At 39.7% G+C, this 22,404-nt stretch overlaps 1 protein-coding gene across 7 annotated transcripts in view; it reads left to right on the top strand.

Annotated features, from left to right (window-relative positions):
- Positions 1–22,404, top strand: part of CACHD1 (cache domain containing 1) — a 222,582-nt gene that overhangs the window by 186,534 nt on the left and 13,644 nt on the right. For 6 of the 7 annotated variants that reach the window (XM_016919881.4, XM_003308173.7, XM_063801036.1 and 3 more), the window contains 11 exons: positions 1,771–1,939; positions 6,746–6,888; positions 7,550–7,731; positions 9,128–9,238; positions 14,631–14,753; positions 16,221–16,320; positions 16,411–16,527; positions 18,464–18,624; positions 18,960–19,046; positions 19,924–20,040; positions 21,179–21,330. In XM_016919881.4, the coding sequence (XP_016775370.1) occupies positions 1,771–1,939; positions 6,746–6,888; positions 7,550–7,731; positions 9,128–9,238; positions 14,631–14,753; positions 16,221–16,320; positions 16,411–16,527; positions 18,464–18,624; positions 18,960–19,046; positions 19,924–20,040; positions 21,179–21,330 (1,462 nt within the window). The remainder of the gene's footprint in view (positions 1–1,770; positions 1,940–6,745; positions 6,889–7,549; positions 7,732–9,127; positions 9,239–14,630; positions 14,754–16,220; positions 16,321–16,410; positions 16,528–18,463; positions 18,625–18,959; positions 19,047–19,923; positions 20,041–21,178; positions 21,331–22,404) is intronic. The other variant, XM_016919887.4, reaches the window with a different exon arrangement.

The following is a 22,404-nucleotide window of genomic DNA, read 5'->3' as shown; positions in this document are numbered from 1 at the left end:
GTTAGCTTATCCTAAGGACAATTGCCTAAACTGCTTAGCACTCATAGATATAGCAGATATTGAGGGATTATTTCACTGAATTAATTTAAATATAACTTGAGAGATTATGTTAGCAGCATTAAGAGATTACTCCATCACTGTGTAACCCAAGTGCATTTTTTAGCACTTTAGGAGGCTGTTTGCTCTGATAGAAGTACTGACTATTAGAAGGTATTCACATGTTCCCATGTTACACAGGCCTGCTTCACTTCAAAACATGGATCCCATGTTATAATCAGTGAAAAAAACCCACTCCCAACCCATAGAGAGCCCTTCTAGAAATAGAGTTCCTTTTAATGTAGAGACTATTTTTTTCAGCTAAGAACATGACAGAAAGACCTATATTGAAATCTGCTTTCTTAAGAACTGTTTATAAAGTGCTACTTTTAGAAGCTTACGGTAACTTTATTTTTCTCTTACAGAATAGACCCAATTATAAAATTATTTTCTAGTCATTCTGGTAGGGTTTTGTGTTTTGGTTCCTTGGAACACACAACATAGGAAAACAAACTTAAAAGATGACTGTGAGATTGAAAAGAGAGAAAATAGTAAATGCCACTTCAGAGCACCTTGTCAATTTATAATTTGGGGAATGGAGGAAAAGGATTAAATTTGTTAATCTAATTGAATATCTTTGCCAGCAGTACTTGAAAGCAATTCCAGGAAGATGCAAATTGCTTCTGTGTTTAAGAGTCTGCAACCATCCTCACAAATCCTAAATTTCACTTAACTCTAACCTGCCTAGTTAAAATTTTATCCTTCATCTTTTACTTTTATTTCACTAAGTAAGTCACATGAGCTGCTTTATAAGGCACCGTTCTTTAGTTCTGATTTCGCTAGTCATCAACTTCTTCATTTATTTATAAACCATCTTTAAATAGGTTCAGTCTTTCTTCTAATAGGATAATAATCGAGAGATTTCTTTTACTTTTAAGTCTTTCTCAAGTGGCTAGAACTAGGTAGATTGGCTTTTGATTCTGTGGTGGACATTGTCCCCACTAAATTTTGTTGAAGCATCCATTTCTAGGCACAAAGTGAATCTGAAAATACTACTGTTTCTACATATGAGCTTAATAAGTTAGACTTAAGCTATGGCATACTTGCCTACCATGGTCTGCAATGACAAATCAGGCTGACTCTGCAGGGATGCCATAGGATTTGTGTTTTTCATGAGTTTAAGTAGTGATGTTGGTCATTTCCAACCAGGAGAAGAGAAAGCATTCGTTGGAATAGAATGAATGAACTGGATTCTGTATTGGCTGCTCCTCAGTCCTTTCTTTTAAAGTGAGAATTCACTACTGGCTTGAAAAATAGTCAATTCTCAGAACACTTATTGCAAAACCAATTATGTATTTTTAAGTGCATTTCAAATCCAAATAGAAATAAGTGTTATATTATTATGTCCTGTTCTAGCTTGTGCTCATTAACCCACATTAGCAAAAAAAGACTAGGGTCACAGTTTCAAAGGGACTCCTTTCTTATCCTTTCGTTAGCCCCATGATTTTCTGTTACATACTTCAGGTCTCCTCAACAAGAAAAGAAAACAGAAAATACAAAATTAGATACCTTCTATCACCCTATCCTCATGTCTTCATTCATTCATCCTATATTTAATGAATACCTTCCATGTGAAGATAGAAGGTAGAGGCAGTAGAAAATAATGTATGCAAAGTCCCTGTCCCCATGGAACCCTCATTTTCTAGGTCAGAAATTCTTTATTGATTTTTACAGGTACAAGACACTTCCTTTATTCTGTGTATTGTGGTGATACAACCAGAAATACCTGTGAAACAACTGAAGAACCTCAACACTGTTCCCAGCAGCAAGCTGCTGTACCACCGGCTGGATCTCCTTGGCCAGCCCAGTGCTTGCCTCCACTTCAAACAGCTGGCAACCCTAGGTAAAGCCCTTACACTTCCTTCACATTCTTACTCTTAGCAGCTCACTGTAAATATCCTTTTGAATACCATCCACCCCACCCCTCCAAAAAAGATACTGAATGCCTGCAGAGTCAGCTGGTTTGGGGATACAAATATGAAAACAATTTGAAGCCTGGCCTCAAATCAGATAGTCTAGCAGACTCTGAGACAAGGTTTTGTGTGCTCGCGATTTATACAGGATGGGCTTTGAGAAACCAGTGAAGAAGTGAGAAAAACAGGACAAGGAAGGCAAAAAAGACAAGTTTGATGTTGAATGAAGTTTTAACTTCAGCCTGGTCTTCTAGGGGGTCTCTGGAGTATAAATTACACCAATAGAGTTTGCCCAGACTCTAAAGAGAGCTCAACTTTCACATTTCTTAGTCACTTTCAACTTTCTTCTAGTGCTAGGTACAGAGTTTTCAGTAGCCCAAAGTCTATAGAGAGAGGCACAGATACAGCCCATTAAAGGTAAACATGTAAGTATGGGGATATTGAGGTGGGGTGGGGTAGAATAACAGTAAAAGGCCTCCAAAGGAATCTATGTAGCATATCAGCAGTAATCTACCACAGATTCCTATCTTCAAAAGGGCTTAGGAATTCGAAGATAATTCAAAGGAAGCAAAAAGGAATTTACATTTATTATGTACCAGATGTTTTTTATTTTTCACCTGAGTTGACATGTGATTGATTTGGGTTTACCAAAGATAATTTTCCCCCAGATAACATAAAATATAGCAAAGCTGAGATTTGACCCATGCACCTCTGCTCTGCCATGTGCCAGACACATACTAGGCATTCGTGGTCTATGTTGTCACCAAACCACAGTATACTGACAGTACAGTAAAACAGATATTCTCTTTTTCACTGTTGAAAAGACTTAGGATTCAAAGCAGTTAATAACGAAGAATCATCACACAACTGGCCAACTGAGAAGAAGGGGAACAGATGGGAATAAAATCAAGGCTAGAGGTCTGCAGTCTCTAGATTCCAAATGATAGCACTCGTGTTTGTGTTCCTCCCTTAAATTCCATCCTCGAGAGTTCTGCCTGGACATGAGATCAGAAGAGCAGGCTGGACTAAGTGGTCTCTTCTGGGATACCTCCCAGCAGTGTTGACAATTTGGATAGAGCCAGTGATGTTGATCCAAGAAGGCAGGATTTTATATTTCTTTGTTTTGATTTGGTCTTTGGGGTTTTGTTTGTTTTTATACAAAAAAGTATGTTTAAAAATTTCATATTTTTAAGAAATGCTTTACTGAAACACTGATGTGTACAAGCCTCTTTTAAGTTCTGTGTGAGCAAGCTACTGCTGGTGAAAATTAGGTCACTGTTTTGAAATTTGAGACAATAAAGTACAATAGTTTTCTTGATGAAAAAGAAGCTCAAGCCTAGATTTTTTATTTCCTTTGCATATCTCCCATAGCTACAGTTTCCAATATGGCAGCCACTAGCCACGTGTAGCTATTGGGCACTTTAAATATGGCTCATCCAAATTGAGGTGTATGGTAAGTGTGAAGTTCATACTTAATTTTTATATTGATAACATGTTAAAATTATAATGCTATTGTGGATATACTGGATTCCATAAGCATATTATAAAAATTAATTTAATACTACTTTTTGCTTTGCTTTTTTTTTTTTTTTATTTTTACTTTGACAGGGAGTTTTGCTCTTGTCACCCGGGATGGAGTACAGTGGCACGATCTTGGCTCACTGCCACCTCCGTCTCCTGGGTTCAGGTGATTCTTCTGCCTCAGCTGCCTGATTAGCTGGGATTACAGATGCGCACCACCACGCCTGGCTAATTTTTGTGTTTTTAGTAAAGATGGAGTTTCAACATGTTGGCCAGGCTGGTCTTGACTCCTGACCTCAGGTGATCCTCCCGCCTTGGCCTCCCAAAGTGCTGGGATTACAGGCACCACTGTGCCCAGCCACTTTTTGCTTTTCTTAATGTGGCTACTGGAAAATTTTAAATTACATCTGTGGATCGCATTGCATTTCAGTTGGACAGCAAGCACTGCCTCATAGAGATTATTCAGATAATGTATGAACTTAATTATTTCATATATGATTAACAAGCAGACCATAGGCCAGTGTCTGACTTTCACTGGGAGGTCTTGGCACCCTTCCTCACCTTGATGGTAAGGCCCCAGGACAAGGTGGAGAGGTAATCAAGGTCATCTTAGTTAGGATCAGTTGGCAATGAAAATGAACCAAGGTAATTAAAATACAATAAAAAGGGAATAGGAAATATGGGAAGCAATGGCAAAGAAGTGGTTTCCATTTGATTTCATTGATGTGGGGGTTTAGAGGCCAGGTCTTAAATATATGTCACCTGTGTTCAAGTGAGCTGATAGAAGGACATCATCTTTCTTGGTACACAAAGAGACAAAGAAAAAATTTTTAAGAGTGCATCATCTAAGGCAATTAAATATGTATATGTGTGTATAAATAAGCATGTCTACCTCCTAGACACAAAGCTTTGGGTCCTGTATCTTGATTCTTTCTGTCTCTTTGTGCTCACCCCATCTTACTGCACTAGCCTTTTCTAAAATGCCAGTCTCTGTCACTACAAAAGAGACCCCAAGCCACCTCTTCTTCTCTTTACTCCAGCCCCGTGGTGACTCTTCTGTCTCTGAAGTGGGTGCCTTTGACACTTCTTATATTATTGTGTTATTCTTAACACTGTTATTTTTCTCTATTTTCCTTATTCCTTGTCACTCCAATCAGATCCTAACTTCTTTGAGTTCAGGAACTACCCTCTCTCTTTTTGGCAGGTCCTTGCATGGAGGGCCTGCAAAAGAATATATACATGAATCCACAGCATGCTGCTAGGCACCCTAACCTTTTCCAGCCTCTGGTTGTCTTTGCTTTGGTTAATTAATATAATAATAATCTCCCAGGGTAGCCAATGAAGATATCATCAGAATTAAATGAAACATAACATTATTTAATGTTTTCCGGGAATGGCAGACTAGGTAATTCTAACCCAACCTACTGAGGACAACTATTTAATAAAATTCCTGGATTGAAACATAATCCTGGATTAAAATCTTGGAAAGCATCAGAGCTAACATGACAGAGAGGAATTACTGGGCAAAAATCTCAGAGAAAATAAGAACCCAGAGAAGAGAGCCAACACTCAAAGCCACTTTTGCAATGCACATGTCTACCAATCCAGAAGAAACAGCTGTGAAATTAAACAGTGCTTTAAGTAGCTACTTCAGGCAAGGAAGAGAAGCAAAAATCAAATCCAAGGTCCACAAAAGGTGGAGACTCTAATAAATTTTTTACTCCCAGCCCCACATACATACATGCTTTTGGCAGAGATTCTAAAAGACTACATCTTTAGGGGAAGGCCTGAAGTTAAATCAGGCCTTGACTTGGGGTTCCTATCATCTGAGTGGTTTGGGGAACTTCAAGCATTAGCCTTTGAAATAGGATTAGTTGAAGTCATGCAGTGCTTAGGTCAGTATCCTGGCTCCTAATTGGGAACTGTTTCCAACACCCCACCTGCTACATCTTGCAGTGTGGCACCGGACAGGATGAAACAACAATCCTCTCTGGAGAAGGATCCCCCATCTTCTTAGGCCTCAAGCTATTTCTACAGATTAGTTTTTAAGTGCAATGTCCAGCACAATCAGAGATCACCAGGCTACCAGGAGACAAGACATGACGTGTGAGAACTAACAAAAGGAGTAGAAGATGCCCTATGTGATTAAATGAGATAGGACACATGATCATGCTTTCTAAAGCTTTTAAAAATACTATAAGGTTGAATGGTAGAAAATCTCAAAGACAAAGATTTAGTGTTTTTGTTTTGCACTGTGATTCATTGTGAGAATTTTTATCTTAAATAGAGAACTAGGATTTTCCTGTTCGATCAGACCAATAATGAAACATGTATACATTAACTACTATATTTCTAGAAGCTTTTGTTTGTGTCAAGTTTTGCTGCCACCATCTGAGTGAATAATTTTTATTTGATTTTTGCATTGATTTCACTGTTCCATCTTTCTTTCTTAAATAGTACTACTAATATGAATAATAGTTAATACTCATTTGCTTTACAAATATTAACTCATTGAATTCTCACCGTATTTCTGTGAGATTGCTGCTATGCAAATGAGAGAAACACTACATGTATTATAACCTGCCCAACATCACACAGCCAGAAAATGGCTTTAATCCAGACTGGTTTCATGTGTGTCATAAGCTGTCCCCTCATTCCTCATAAGATATTATATGTAGATCTCAGGTAGTTTGAAGAATTTCTACTCCCAGCACTTGTTGTCTTTACTGGTTCATTCTTAGGACTGTAAGCTCCCTGAAGGGAGAGAATGTGGCCCTTTAGATATTAAGCCACCGCCGGGTGCAGTGGCTCATGCCTGTAATCCCAGCACTTTGGGAGGACGAGACAGGTGGATCACGAGGTCAGGAGATCGAGACCATCCTGGCTAACACGGTGAAACCCTGTCTCTACTAAAAATACAAAAATAAGCCGGGTGTGGTGGCGGGTGCCTGTAGTCCCAGCTACTGGGGAGGCTGAGGCAGGAGAATGGCAGGAACTCAGGAGGCGGAGTTTGCAGTGATCCGAGGCTGCGCCACTTCACTCCAGCCTGGGCCACAGAGCGAGACTCCATCTGAAAAAAAAAAAAAGAAAAAAAGGAAAAAAAAAGACATTAAGCCACCATAGCTGACAGATTGGCAGAGCCCGAGTGATGCTTTTGTTTGGGATGAGATAGAGTCTCCGCATTCTCAGGCCTGCTTTGTTTGCTTCTCTTTCAGAAAGTCCCACCATCATGCTGTCTGCTGGCAGCTTTTCCTCCCCCTATGAGCACCTCAGCCAGCCAGAGACAAAGCGCATGGTAGAGCACTACACCGCCTATCTCAGCGACAACACCCGCCTCATTGCTAACCCGGGCCTCAAAGTAAGCGCTGGCGCAGAGCTCCATTTCTGGTGTCCCCCTCCACAGGCCCAGCAGGGGGTGCTGGCAGTGAACCTTTGAAGTAGGAAACCCAGCTCTGCATCTGTGCCTCTCAGCTGGAGAGCTGCAGAGTGTGTGGCCCAGGGGAGGCTGGTCAGCAGTGACTCTTCTGATGGATGAAGAAGCCCCGTGGGCCACATGGAGAATCTGTTACAGGCCTTAGAAGCACTGGGGGTTTCCAGTGATGTTAGAGGGTTGTGATTTAGAGACTAGTGAAACTTTCCCAGCCCTGTCTTACCCAGAGGAAGAAGTAAAGTGCCCCTGTTGTCTCTCGAGATAAATATAATTATAAAGTTTAAGGAACAAAGCTTTAGGGTTAGTGTGTATATATGTGTATATTAGTGACTCGCTGTAGGATTTTTCTTCTTAAACTCAGAAAGCCTAGGTAGGGTGAACAATTGAGTGATCACACATCTGCTGACTGTATTTCTGCAAGCTTTTATTTTTACCAAGTTTGGTTGCATCCATCTGCTGTGGAAAGATTTTTAAAAAGTAATTCGGCTTGGCTTCTCTGCAACAGAGCTTTGGGAAGCCCTGCCAGCAGCCCACTCTCTTTTCATGTGAGTTTTAAAGGATCCCTGCTATGTCTTCCTTTGTTTCCCAGTTCTCTGTCAGAAATGAAGTAATGGCTACCAGCCACGTCACAGATGAATGGATGACACAAATGGAAATGAGTAGCCTGAACACTTACATTGTCCGCCGTTACATAGCAACACCCAATGGCGTCCTCAGAATTTATCCTGGTTCCCTCATGGACAAAGCATTTGATCCCACTAGGAGACAATGGTGAGTTTTAGGGGCTTCCGTTATCAAAGGTTCTCCCCCAAATCCTGGAGAGACATGGTAAGTACATACAATAAAGCAACTTCAGGGCATTAAACTAAAGAAGATACTTTCGTGGTGGTGAAAAATGTTCCTGAATAGTTTTTTCAGTGCAGCATTAACAACAGCTTTGTGGGGTTTTTTCTATCTAAAATGTTTTTATCTCCTCATTGAAATTTTGAGCCTGAAATTCTTCATGCTTGGCCATTTTAATTCCTAGTGGTTTGTTTGATTCCTACCTTATGCAAAATGTGTCCCTACTGGATAGACTTCATTTTACTACACATGATTATGGAATCAAGTTACAGCTTATGTATGACCTGTGAAAAATGAACACACAAATTCAAAAACATTCTTTTACTTCTAGGCTTTTTTTTTACTTTAATTTTCAAAAGCAAGAGCTAACAATGTGCTATAGCATAGCAGGGGAGTCAACTGGACATAAGAACAGAAAATCTACCTAGCCTCTAAAACATCTCTACCTGTAACCCTAGCACTTTGGGAGGCCAAGGCAGGTGGATTGCTCGAGCCTAGGAGTTCAAGACCAGCCTGGGTAACATAGTGAAACCCCATCTCTACAAAAAAAAAAATACAAACATTAGTTGGGTGTGGTGGTACACACCTGTAGTCCCAGCTACTCAGGAGGCTGAGGTGGGAGAATTGCTTACGCCTAGGAGTTTGAGGCTTCAGTGAGCCAAGATCACACCATTGCACTCCAGCCTGGGCGACAGAATGAGACCCTGTCAAAAAACAAAACAAACAAAAAAAAAACAAAAAAACAAAAAAAAACAACTATACTACATATCTTAGTAAATGCCCAGATATATACTGAGTTCAGTGTCTCTTTTTAAAGTAAGAAGGAATTTCAGATTCTCTTTACTACTTGTGTTGATGCTACAGTCAGATACAAAAGATGAGAATCCTTTTGCATTTCAGTGTAACACAAACAAAATTCATCCTAAATATTTTTAGACTTATAAGCTCACTTTTCTTTGAAACTTACAGAGTAGAGGTGCATACTTAAAAATAACATGACTTGGCCGGGTGCGGTGACTCACACTTGTAATCTCAGCACTTTGGGAGGCTGAGGTGGGCGGATCACGAGGTCAGGAGATCGAGACCACGGTGAAACCCTGTCTCTACTAAAAATACAAAAAATTAGCTAGGCGTGGTGGCGGGCGCCTGTAGTCCCAGCTACTTGGAGAGGCTGAGGCAGGAGAATGGCGTGAACCCAGGAGGCGGAGCTTGCAGTGAGCTGAGATCACACCACTGCACTCCAGCCTGGGCGACAGAGCAAGACTCCATCTCAAAAAAAATAAATAAAAAATAAAATAACGTGACTTTCTTTGGTCTCCATTAGGTATCTCCATGCAGTAGCTAATCCAGGGTTGATTTCTTTGACTGGTCCTTACTTAGATGTTGGAGGAGCTGGTTATGTTGTGACAATCAGTCACACAATTCATTCATCCAGGTAATATTTTAACTAACTTTATAGTCATTTCTTAAATATATCAAGGATATTTTGGAAATCTGAATAGAAGAGTACACGCACCAAGGCTTAGAGGCAGAAGCATGACCTTTAAAGTGAGGCCAGCTGGGATTTGAACATCTTCTCTTTCTGTCACCTTCAATTCCGTAGCTTTCTCCTGCCGTCTATAAAATGGGAATGATACCTACCTCACATGGTTGTCATGTAAACTGAGTCAGTGAAAGGCTGTTAGCCCTGTTCTTGGCAGCCATGATGATGTTTATGAAAAAGAAAAGATGTTGGAGTCTAAAGAGCAGTTTGAAGAAATATCCACTTTAAACTGATGAAAGAAATATCAATAGGACCCTGACAATTATGATTGCCAGAGAGTGTTTCCCAAGAAAAGGAGGATTGTTAATGAAGAAAAACAGGCTGGGTTCATTGGCTCACACTTGTAATCCCAGCACCTTGAGAGGCTGAGATGGGCGGATCACTTGAGACCAGGAGTTCCAGACCAGCCTGAGCAACATAGCGAGACCCTGGCTCTACAAAAATAAAATAATTAATCAGGCATGATGGGGCACACTTGTATTCCTAGTAACTCAGGAGGCTGAGGCAGGAGGCTAGCACCCCGGGAGTTTGAGGCTGCACTCTAGCCTGGGTGACAGCGTGAGATCCTGTCTCAAAAAAAAAAAAAAAAAAAGAGCGAGAAAGAAAAAGTACCAAGATATCAAACTTACTGCCTCTTGTATTTGAGTCTAACTCTTTAGAATTAAATAAGTTGTTTGTTTGGTTTTCTTCTTTAAAAAAAAAAATTGTCCTTGAAACTATCTCTTGAAAAATTAAAAGGCTTTTTGAAAATTGATTTTCCCGGAATGCTATATCAATATCACTGGAAATATATTTAGAGTGCTTTATGCTTCCTGCTTTTAAGATTTCAGTATTTAAGCTACAGATGTCAGGGAAATGTTTGGTGGGGAGGCAAGTCACACACATTGTTTTAATCCCTTCATTATACAAATAGCTATTTTTTCCTAGCAACCAAGAAAGATCATATTTTGACTGGTACCTGTAATGATGCCTTAACATTTATAGGAGGCAGATTTTCTTGCTTAAGTTTATGCTTTTCACTGGTGCTCATTATGTGTCAAATGATTGACATTCAGTAAAATTCCTCTTAACGGAAGTTCATTGGGAGCAAGAATTGGGAGGCCATAGGTGTGGAATTTCAATATCATGGCCTATGTCTCTGTGGAAAACGGGGCCCTGCAGCCAGCCAAATGTTGACTCCTTTGTAGGGTATGGTATCTGTCTGACTCTGTCAGCTTCTCCCATCATATAAGATTTCATACGCAAACAAGTAAACACTTACTTAGAACACATCCCTCAGTGTTCTCATTAACAGACCATGTGTGAAGCACACGCCTACTGATGTCTAAATAGAGTGACTTGTCATGCCTCCCATATATTCTAATGGGTTGAGAAAAAGTAAACAAAGACTGTTTCTTTTGAGGGGAAGCAGTCACCTTGGTCTTTGATTACAATGAAATGGGCCAGAACTGGGCTGTTAAAGATGTTGTTATAGTGCAGGGAATCAAAACCCAGGTGTGCCTTAGTCATTAGGTGACCCAACTGACTCCTCTCACCTGGCAGCTTATCATCAAGAGCCATTTGCTTTTCTGTCTAGACGTATTCTTTTTGTTCAAGAGGGCAAGGGTAGGGGCAGATGTTTATGCTTGTGTATGTATGTTTACATGTTTTTGTTGGGATTCAAATGGGTGGAAGAATTTTGATTTGGTTTGTTTACAAATATTTATCGTGTTGGTCCAAGTGAATCACAATGGAAATATGATGGACTTTCAAGTTAGAAAAACCCAGGTTCAGGCCGGGCACAGTGGCTCATGCCTGTAATCCCAGCACATTGGGAGGCCAAGGCAGGCGGATCATGAGGTCAGAAGTTCAAGACCAGACTGACCAACATGGTGAAACCCCGTCTGTACTAAAAATACAAAAATTAGCTGGGCATGGAGGCGCATGCCTGTAATCCCAGCTACTCAGGAGGCTGAGGCAAGAGAATCGCTTGAACCCGGGAGGCGAAGGTTGCAGTGAGCCGAGATCGTACCGCTGCACTCCAGCCTGGGCGACAGAGCAAGACTCCATCTCAAAAGAAAAAAGAAAAAAAGAAAAACCCAGGTTCAGCCAAATGCAGTGGCACATGCCTATAATCCCAACTACTCTGGAGGCTGAGGCACAAGACTCACTTGAACCCGGAAGGCAGAGGTTGCAGTGAGCCAAGAATGTGCCACTGCACTCCAGCCTGGGCAACAGAGTGAGACTCTGTCTCAAAAAAAAAGAGAAAACTCCAGATTCAAATCCCTCATTTGGTTACTTTTACATCATGAGTTGAACCTACACAAGTTTAACTAGAATATAATAAGAGCAAGAAATGGCAGTTGAAGTCCTGGGTTCTGCCTCCTGAGTCACTCAATGAGTGTATATTCCCCAGAATAAGTGCTCTTGCCCTGTGCAATATGAAATCGCACGCACCTGGTCGTTTGAATATTTTGCTTAGCAGAGTGTGATTTTACTATTTAGAGCTGTGTACTTTTCAATCAACAGAGTTTAAAATGCAAGTCAACTACCTCTTATGGTGCTCAAGCAGAGTAACTATGACTTTGATGGATGCACGGATAGATAGGCTTTGCAAAGGTATTTTTTTCAAATGATTACTGACGATTTTGGCCTTGGGTGCCAGCTTGAGAACTTCATCCCTCCTAACATATGGTTCTACTCCCAAAAAGTAGATTTGCCATTTACTGTTTGCATGACTATAAACAAACTCCTTTTCACCTTTGTTTCCCCACTTAGGAAAGTGAGATATTAGAGCCTATCTCAAATGATTATTTTTAAAGATTAAATTAAATAATATGTGTCAGTCTCCTAGAACAGTGCCTGGTATCTGGTAAGGGCTCAATAAATGTTAAGCACTTTTATAATAATGTTTTGTGACCTCGCTGACTTCATATGTAAAACAGAGGCTGTAATACCTGCATTGAACTGATAGGATGAGAATTAGAGATGATGCATGCATGTCAAGTGCTTAGTACTGTACTTAAAAGGTCGAGTCCCAAATAAATGGCAGTTATTTTTATCATGCTATTTTTGTTTTAAACTTCTGACATTTTAGCAGGTCAGAAGAGAAAGCTTAAGCTAATATTCAGCTTGTCATGAAGCAGTCCCATGAACTCAGTTTTCAGTGGTTTGGCTGAGAATTAGAGGCATTTTCTAATTCAACACTCACTTATCAGTTACTCATAGTAAGCTTTCTTGTGATTCTTTCATACACATTTTTAGTGCCCTGAGAATCTGGGTTTGCATTCTTTGGAGAAGGGTGGTGCTGCTAGAGATGAAGTACAATCATTGAGTAAAGGACTGGTTAGATGTGTCTTTGGCTGTGAAAATCTCACAGAAGTATTGCAAACAGCCTGGTCTGTTGTACTTAGAAATATAGGTTTGGTGTGATTTTTTTTTTCCAGTATCATTCTTTATGAGTTGCTATGGTAACAGTGTACCCATCTGAAATGCAGGTGAAAATATGAATCCTAGACTTACGTAGGCAATATACATGCTGTTGCTTTAGCATGTTTATCATTTTGAAACAGATGGCAGTTATACAAGAGAAGTTTAGAAATAAAATTACCTTATACCAAAACACCTAAGTGCTATTTTTCACCGAGGTAGCTGTAGGGTTGTAGAAAGAGCCAGGTGTGGGTACTGGTCTAATCTATCTTATGTGTTTTTGCCCTTCTCAGCCTAATCTTGTATTTATAAAATGGGAACTATGATTCCTTTATGGCTTTTTCACAGATAGTTAAATAGTGTAAAGTTGCTTGGAAACTCTTGAATGCTCTGCAGATCTAAGAAGGCAGTACAACTTCATGGTATATGCTTTGGAGTTGAAGACACTAAGTTTAAAGCCCTGCTTCCACCAGCCCATTGTTGTGTGTCTATAGTCCCAGCTACTTGAGACTGGGGCAGGAGGATCACTTGAGCCCCCAGGAGCTTGAATCTAGCCTGGGCAACATAGCAAGACCCCATCTCTTACAAAAATGATAAATACATTTCTGCTTCTACTAGTTATTCACTATGTGACCTTGGCCAAATAACTAATTTCCCCAAGCTTTAGTTTTCTGGAAATTATAATGCCTTTTAAGATTGCTATGAGAAATAATTAAGGTTTTTGTGATTAAAGAAATTAGGCAGGTGGGTGATGCTAAATAATAGGCTCTTAGAAAGTCCTATGTTGGGTAAACTGCAAATTCTCAGCCACAAGAGTATGGGGAGTTCGTTGGTCAAGTAGCACATGCCGTCCCAGTTACCCATGAGCATAGATTAAAAACAGCCAAGGTTCCAAGTGAGAAGTCCACACTTCTGACACACCTAGCAATGTCTTGAAGTGCGTTTTCTCTGAAAGAGTAATAAGTTTATTGTCAACTCATGCCTGAGGGCTCAACTTCACTGTTTAGTTTTCTTTAGCTTAGCTTCTATTTTTTTAGGTGTTCACTGTAAATACACCATCTCATTTAATCCCAATAACAGCCTTATAAAGTAGGTACTATTATTGAATCCATTTTCAGGTGAGAAAACTGAAACTTAGAAAGGTGAAACAGCATTCCATAAGCCACATATATAGAAAGCAACAGGGCCAAGATTTGACTTCAGATCTGCTGATTCCAGAGCCAAACAAGTTAGCACCGTGTTTTACTGCCCAATTTTCTCTTCCTTGGCTGTTGAGAGTAATAGGGTGGAATGGAGAAAGCACTGGCCTATGGACCAGGAGAGTCTTGTTCTAGAATATAAGCTGTGCTCTGAGTAGAGTCAACCTTAATGTTGTGGGGAAAAAAACTGGACTAGACATTGTTCCTCCTAAGTTTTGTATGACCTTAGCCACTCAGTTAACCTTTGTGAGATCTCAGTTTTCTTATCTAAAAAATGAAGTAAATAATAAGGGTGTTGCTAAGGGGGATTTTTTTTTTTATCTAGAGGTTTGTTGGAAGTAACTGTAGTAGTCATGCATCCAACCTCCCACCTGATGCCTCTGTGCCCATATTTTTGTCAGTCGAGCCACTCTCTGAACGTCATATTTCACAGCTGCTCAGGTTTTGGGCCACTCTTATTTATACAGTCCTACATTAAGTCTTAAATTTTTTTCTCTCATAAAATTTCCATGTTGTGTTAAATCAGTCACTTAGTTGATCATTTTTGTAGGTGGGAAAAGTAGGGAGGAACAGTGGGAAGGTATTTCTAATACCAAACAATGTCCCTGTGACTGAACATAGCTTTTATCTTTAAATAAGCCATGCCTATTGTTCTTATTGATCTTTTTCACTTAAAGTACACAGCTGTCTTCTGGGCACACTGTGGCTGTGATGGGCATTGACTTCACACTCAGATACTTCTACAAAGTTCTGATGGACCTATTACCTGTCTGTAACCAAGATGGTGGCAACAAAATAAGGTAAGTGCTTTGGATATGCTATTTCCTTTCTAGCTGCAGTTTAAAAATAGATGTCAGGTATCTCTAGTTGAATGGGAACTGCATAGCTATGGTCAGGAATAGAAATCTAATTTATGGCCTGGGTGTCCTATTAAGAAGATTTTTGTTCTTTTTCTCTTCTTTCGTTTTTCTGAGATGCATACTGTTTATGATTTAGACAGACTCAGCACACAACAAGAAAAATAACTGTAGCCTGGAATGCACCAAAAGCTCTTGTTTCCCTGGAAGTCAGTAATTAGAGGCTTCCCATATCTTTGGTACTAGAAAGACCAGAGAGGACTCTTGGGTAGGACTTTTGATGTTAACTTTGTCATTAAACCAAAGTCTTTGTGACATTTTCAGCTGCTTAGACTGTTCCTTTTACATTTCCCCAGAAAGAGACCATGGAACCAAAAGTCTCTGCCTCCTGAATTTCAAAAGAACTTGTCTGATCAAAGCAAGGGCATACCCTTGATTTAATGCAGGCTGCTTTTAAAAATAGCTTTCTTAGTTCCATCTCATGGTTCACGCTTCGTGTCATTGGCCCTTATGGGGAAATGCAGAATTCCTGGCAAACTGATATCACTAATGTAAAGTAAAATAAAGCAAAATATAGTCTTGATTAAAGCAGTTCTAGCTTCATTTATTGTTTCTATCAAATATAGATCAAATATAGTAGTCCCCCTCTTATCTTTGGTCTCGCTTTGTGAGGGTTCAGTTACCCATAGCATAATACAATAAGATATTTTTATAGAGACAGAAAGACCACATTCACATAACTTTTATTACTGTTATAATTGTTCTATTTTATTATTAATGTTGTTAATCTCTTACTGGGCCTAATTTGTAAATTAAACTATCACAGGTAGATATATATAGGGAAAAACCCGTATATGTAAGGTTCAGTACTATCGTCACTTTCAGGCATCCATTGGGGGTCTTGGAACATATCTTCCACAGATAAGGGAGAAGGACTACTGTATATTTTTATACATCCCCTGCGTGTTGTTATTTTGTGTATATTTATCATTGAAAGAAGAAATTATATGCTTTACTTCAAATCTGTCAGTAGAAATACTCAAGTCTACTTCCTTTAGGATCTGCTTGCCTGGAAAAAAAGAACAAACTTCCCATTCATACATCTTTGCAAAAGGTCTGAGTCCATCTTACTTGGACTGGGTGGGCGCATTCTGTATACACTATGTAGGTGACCACAGAGTCAGGTGTAACTCTCACCTTAACCTCTACTGTAGGTGACCCGCAACCTCAAAAATCATGTACCTGTCTACCTGCCTGCCAGCTTCCCTTCATTTTTCCAATGAGTATTTATTGAGAACCTGGGATAAATGCAGTTTGTTTCAGGGCTAGCAAGATAAATGCTCTCTGAATACGTTTGAAAAAAAAAAAAGCAGCTGATATGAATGAGGGGCATAACTTGTTTTGGTACAGGTGCTTCATAATGGAGGACAGGGGTTATCTGGTGGCGCACCCGACTCTCATCGACCCCAAAGGACATGCACCTGTGGAGCAGCAGCACATCACCCACAAGGTATTTGTCACAAAGCTGAGCTGCTCAGTTCTCCAACCGCCTGCAGCTCACTACATGGCATATGTCTTCTGTTCTCTTTGGCCTTGGTAGGAGCCCCTGGTAGCAAATGATATCCTCAACCACCCCAACTTTGTAAAGAAAAACCTGTGCAACAGCTTCAGTGACAGAACAGTCCAGAGGTTTTATAAATTCAACACCAGCCTTGCGGTAAGTTGATCTGATTCCTTAACACTCTCATTTTTCCATCCCATTGTGGAACATGAATTGGAATCATGGCTAGTGTCTGAATATTATTCCTACCTGTTTCATTGCCTTGGAACTATAGAATGATAGGAGGAGACAGGACCTTAGTTCCAGTTCCCAGTTTGACAATTGGGAGATATAAAGCTCAGAGTAGAAAAGTAAATGTTTTAAGGTCTCTCAGTTGGTATTTTGTTTTGGTTTTGTTTGTTTAAAGACTTACCCAGTCTAAGTCCTTTGAAATATCTGCTGAAGTTGGTTCCCACAGTCTTGTATAAATATATGTGGCACCATGTGTTCCTCTCTTCCTGTCTTCTAGAGATCACTCGGGCTCCTTAAATTCCCAAGGCCAAGTTAGGTCAGTTCTTGATCATTTGCTCTTTGAGATGGGAACTCTCATGTAAATCATCTGAAAATAATGTCTTTTTTTAGCTTAGAGTACTCTGTATAGTTTGAGTTGCTGCAAATTTACCTGGTTATGGTTAAAGATCTTAAGGACATTCTCATTAATTTATAAATAATCCTAGTTGGGAGAAAGCTAAAATGGGGAATGAAAGAACATTCAAAAAGCTATTTACAGGAAGTAGGTTTTTTATTTAGAATAGGCATTTATGTCAGTCATTAAGTATGTAATTAATTTTTAAAATGTACTGGGTTAAATTAAAAATCCTAAACTGAGTCTCAAAAACTCTCTTGCAGAAAGCAATTATCTGGTGGAAAAGAGTAGTTTAAAACATGAATATGTTAATAGAATGGTGTGTTCAAAGCAAGGGAAGTCATTATTACCCTGTTCAGACCCCATACCATTTTGAGAAGCACTGTTTTTAAAGGAGACATTGACAAATGAGACTGCCAAGTAAGGTTGTCGTAGGAAAGTCTGACTTATTCTGTGTATCTTCTATTATTTATGCAATGATTTCTGGAGTCTTCAGCACACAATGCCAGGATACTCAGGTAGATACTTCTCAAAAGGCAAATTTGAATAATTTATTGGCCCAAGTTATCCCCAAATGGAATTAGAGCATTCCTGGGTATTGGGGCTGTCAGGACTCCAAGCCTATGTTACTGCTTATGTTCTAGAGATGGGTGTCTTCCAGACAGTTAGAAATTCATGTAGACCTCTAAAAACCCATTCAGTGCTATGATTCTCAGAACTAAGCTAATCCTCACCAAGCATATATACAGGGTGAATGGCATGAAACAAGCTTGAGGTGAAATAATTTGCCTAGTGTATCTGACACACATGCAGAAAAATGATTACATGCAACTCTACAATACCACTTTGGAATCTTTGATTTTCTAATATGGTAAACAAAATTGGCAATTCAAGAAACTTGCTATCACATTTTCTTGTTATGGAATGAAGAAAAGGGATACTTGTTTTAGTTGGATTATTTAAATATTCTAGAAGCAGAAATTTGCCTGTTAGGTTTGATTTTTAAATAATTTTATTATTATAAAAGGAAAAAGTTTCATCACCCAAAAAAAGGGAAATGCACAATTTGTGGTTAACTAGGTTTGCATGTGAATAAATTTTAAACTATTCCTTCCCTGAAAATTGTCTTTTATTGCTTCTTGAAGTATTCATTTTCCTGGTATATTGTTATGTGTTAAGAAAAAACAGGTTTTAATAACAGCTATAAAAGTTATATTTGTATAAACACAGATAAAAGAATTCATAATATATACACAGCTGTTCAATGGGAGTTATCTCTGATTATGAATAATTTTTATTTTCTAAATTTTTAACAGTGACTATATATTTTTTAACAGTGACTTTTGTAATCAGAAACATTTTATTTTAAGCTATTTTTCGTAGGTTGTTGAAGAGTTGTTTTCACCAAGGTAGGGCTGAGTCTTTGCATTGCTGTCTGTCATTTCTGATACCTTGATTGTTCTGTAGGGGGATTTGACGAACCTTGTGCATGGCAGCCACTGTTCCAAATACAGATTAGCAAGGATCCCAGGAACCAACGCGTTTGTTGGCATTGTCAACGAAACCTGCGACTCTCTTGCCTTCTGTGCCTGCAGCATGGTGGACCGACTCTGTCTCAACTGTCACCGGTAAAAATGCAATGGATCATATTCTGTGTTCACCACACTGTTTAATATTTCAACTGATGTCAGGCATTTTGAAGTGCAAAATAAACAGAAAGTGCTGGTGTGTGTCCTGAAGAAAAGTCACAGTTACAAAGGCACTTAGAGCTGTGCCGTTTGCAGCATCCTTGTCCAAAGAACAATGGATTAAGGCCATTTATGTATTTAACCTTTGGCTGTAACTTCTTTTTTACTATTCTTTTAAACTAGCTCAGAGCTTCATTATTTTGCTTCCCCAGCACATGTACAACTTACAGTTTGCCATTGACCTTCTGCATAGTAACTTTCTTTTTGCTTTTCAGAATGGAACAAAATGAATGTGAATGTCCTTGTGAGTGCCCTCTAGAGGTCAATGAGTGCACTGGCAACCTCACCAATGCAGAGAACCGGTAAAATAATTAATAATAATAATAATACATATATAATACTGTGAGTCTCTTATAGATTTGTTTTGAGTTAGGGCGTATAAAGAGGATTCATTCTAATGATAGAACTAACTGTTCAGTGAGCCAGAATTCAAGCTCCGTAGTGCCATAAAATGATGCCTGTTTCAAGGTTTAAATTTAACTGCTGTAAAAGTATTAAGAGTGTATGTGCTACATACAAAAAAATGTGAGAATGTTTCAAGCATTTACTAAGTGTCTACCATGTGTTGAGTACTTTATGCACATTAAGTCACTTAGTGTTTTAATTAACCCTGTGATAAATATGCAAGTGTTTTTCACACACGTATGATGTGTTCTACAGCATTATTTATATCAGTGACAGATTTTAACACCAGGAAAATAAATTGTAATAAACCCCTTCTCTAGAAATTAAGAGTGTCATGTGTGTTTGTATTGTGTGTGTATAATTGTTGAGACATGGTCTCACTCTGTTGCTCAGGATGGAGTGCAGTGGCGTGATCATGGCTCACTGCAACCTCTACCTCCAAAGCTCAAGCAATCCTCCCACCTTTCTACCTCCCTCGTAGCTGGAACTACAGGCATGTGATTCCCAAGCCTGTCTAAATTTTGTTGTTGTAGTAGTACTTTTCGTAGAGATGAGGTTTCATCATGTTGCCTAGGTTATTTGTATTACTTCTACTGTATATAAAGATAAATAAATTGAAGCTCAGAGTTGTTAAGTAATTGATACAAGGTTACACACTAAGTGGCAAAGCCAGGATTCAAACCCAAATCTGTCTGACTGCTGTTAAGGACCAGGAGCATGAGTTTGGAATGTGGGCGGTGGTCGTCTTAACCCCCAGACTTACCTCCTGCACAGAAACCCAAGCTGCGAGGTCCACCAGGAGCCGGTGACATACACAGCTATTGACCCTGGCCTGCAAGATGCTCTTCATCAGTGTGTCAACAGCAGGTGCAGTCAGAGGCTGGAAAGTGGGTAAGCAGAATCTAGTAAAGAATTGAGGTTTTCCAGCTAATATTTATTATTCCTACTCTTCATGTTTTAAAAAGGTATGTCAGTTTTTCAGATCTGAAACTGATTTCCATAAGCCTTTACCCACCAGATTAAATGTTGTCTCGTTCCCACTTATTACCCGTATTTAGCGTGTGTACCATATGTTAGTGGCCTCATCTGTGAATGGGAGTTTTTCTTGAAATAAAAGAAGTGTGAGGGGCCATGGCATGAAGCAGCAGGGCAAGGGAGGAGGAACCCCCGAGGTCCAGAAGCAGAACCCAGTGGTCAAGGCTCTAGGTGTGATATTTTGAAGTTCATTTATTTTCCTTTCTTAGGAAACACATCTGCTTCATGATAGTTTTGAGAACTAAAAACTACATGTTCCCCGCTCTCTCCCCACTCCTCAGGTGGGATTAGGAGTTTGGGACTAGACATTATGGAAATAGTGGCTGTGGTAGACTAAGTAAAGGGGAGTTGGTTTTTAGCTTATTGTAGCTGTAGCTTGCCATTTTATTAAACAGTGTTTAGAGGGATAGCTTACTCTGCTTTGTGTGTGTATTTTAGCAAAGGAATTGTGGTGTCAAACTGATTAATTTGGGATGTTATACAGTAGCCCCAAGTCAATTAAGTTTGGGAAATGCTGACACTGCATATATTCTCTTGAGACAGTCACAATGCATGTAATACACTAAAGGCTCTGAGAAATTGGCAGTGAGGAAACCTGTGGTATCTGGCCAAGTATTTCCAAACTTATTGGACTTTTTAAAAATTTTTTTAAATGACCCATACTTGGGGGATGTTAAGCCAGAGTCTAACAAACACTGGGGTCATTTCTGTTTGGTCTTGTAAGATGATTTTGAATAGCCCCATGATGTGTGGATGTCGTTATTTAATTCACAGAGAGCAGTTTTATTTCTCTCCTTTCCAAGTTGTTAAGAGGCATAAAACAGTTATTTCCCTGGCAGTCTATTGCTATTCTCATTTTATAAGGAAAGGAAACTAAGAAATTCACAGCACTAGTAAGTAATGGAGATCCTGAGAACTGTCTGATGCCCACACTTAAGTGCTGTCCCCTGCCCCACACTGCTTTATAGAAGACTAAGTATTGTTTTTCTGGCAGGGACTGTTTTGGGGTGCTGGATTGTGAATGGTGCATGGTGGACAGTGATGGAAAGACTCACCTGGACAAACCCTACTGTGCCCCCCAGAAAGAATGCTTCGGGGGGATTGTGGGAGCCAAAAGTCCCTACGTTGATGACATGGGAGCAATAGGTATGTTTGTTAGATGCCCCAACAATTTGATTCTTGAATATACAATTTCCTGCCTATATACTAGGACATCTTAAAATAATCCTCTTCCCAACTTCCCTGATTCCTTTGCTGGTAGTCTTTAGTTACAAAACCAAGGCAGATAATTACCTTCAGAACTGGCTAAATATTCTATGCAGAGAGAGTGAGTGGCCATCTGTCCTGCCAAATTTTACAAGCCTGGAATTCATTCCCATAAAGCTTGTTCTGATAAATATCAGGCCTAGTTTCTGCATGGCCAAACTCTGGAGTCTGTTTGGATATGCACGCCAGCTGTCAGAAGCACAGCTTCTGTGTACGGAGTGACCACTGTATGTCTAGTGCCTGCTAAAACCTTCACTCACAACTTTTGCAAGGTAGAAGTCTTATAGCTACAAATCAGTATTTGGGGCCTTGGAGTCAACAGAAGCCAGAGCTACCCAGTGCAGCTGGGACAGCTTAGGATGAAGCACAGGGACACCACAGGGTGGACAGCCCCTGGGATCAGTCTCCAAGACCTCAAAAATACTGCCAAGATTAGATCGCTTACCTGAGATTTTTTTTTCAGTCTTTCCAGAATTAGCACCAAGTCCTAATTCTTAGATGGCAGTAGAGTCAAATATTTAAATCCTTAGTTAATACCTTGACTTTTAACATCACTTACATCAGCCTGTCTAGAAGAAAAGCTCATATGTGAGGAAGGATTTTGAGCTTGTATGTTACTACTGAACTAGGTGAGGGTACATATGTGAAAGTGACTTGGCTCTGAGAAATCACTTTCTGTGCTCACCTGCAGTTTCCTATCTGGAAAGCACAAATGGCCTTTTAAAGGAAACCCATAAGCTTCGAAACTTGATCCGGTTAGCGCATATTTATTGGACCTGGTGCCTTTTATTTCAGTGGTTACTCTGTACTAGGTTTTCTTTCCTCTCTTCCAAGAGTAACTCATACCCCAGGGAGCTAGGACTCTGTTGGTGTTGGATGCTGCCTGTGTAAGCAATTCTTCTGGTCTGCTCACTCTTCCCAGCAGTCCTTGCCATTTGTGCTCCTGCTCTGCCT

The sequence above is a fragment of the Pan troglodytes genome, chromosome 1 (assembly GCF_028858775.2).
Source record: "Pan troglodytes isolate AG18354 chromosome 1, NHGRI_mPanTro3-v2.0_pri, whole genome shotgun sequence".
Classification (NCBI taxonomy): domain Eukaryota; kingdom Metazoa; phylum Chordata; class Mammalia; order Primates; family Hominidae; genus Pan; species Pan troglodytes.
The sequence above is the reverse complement of the archived record's forward strand: the minus strand, read 5'-3'. Positions and strand labels throughout refer to the sequence as shown.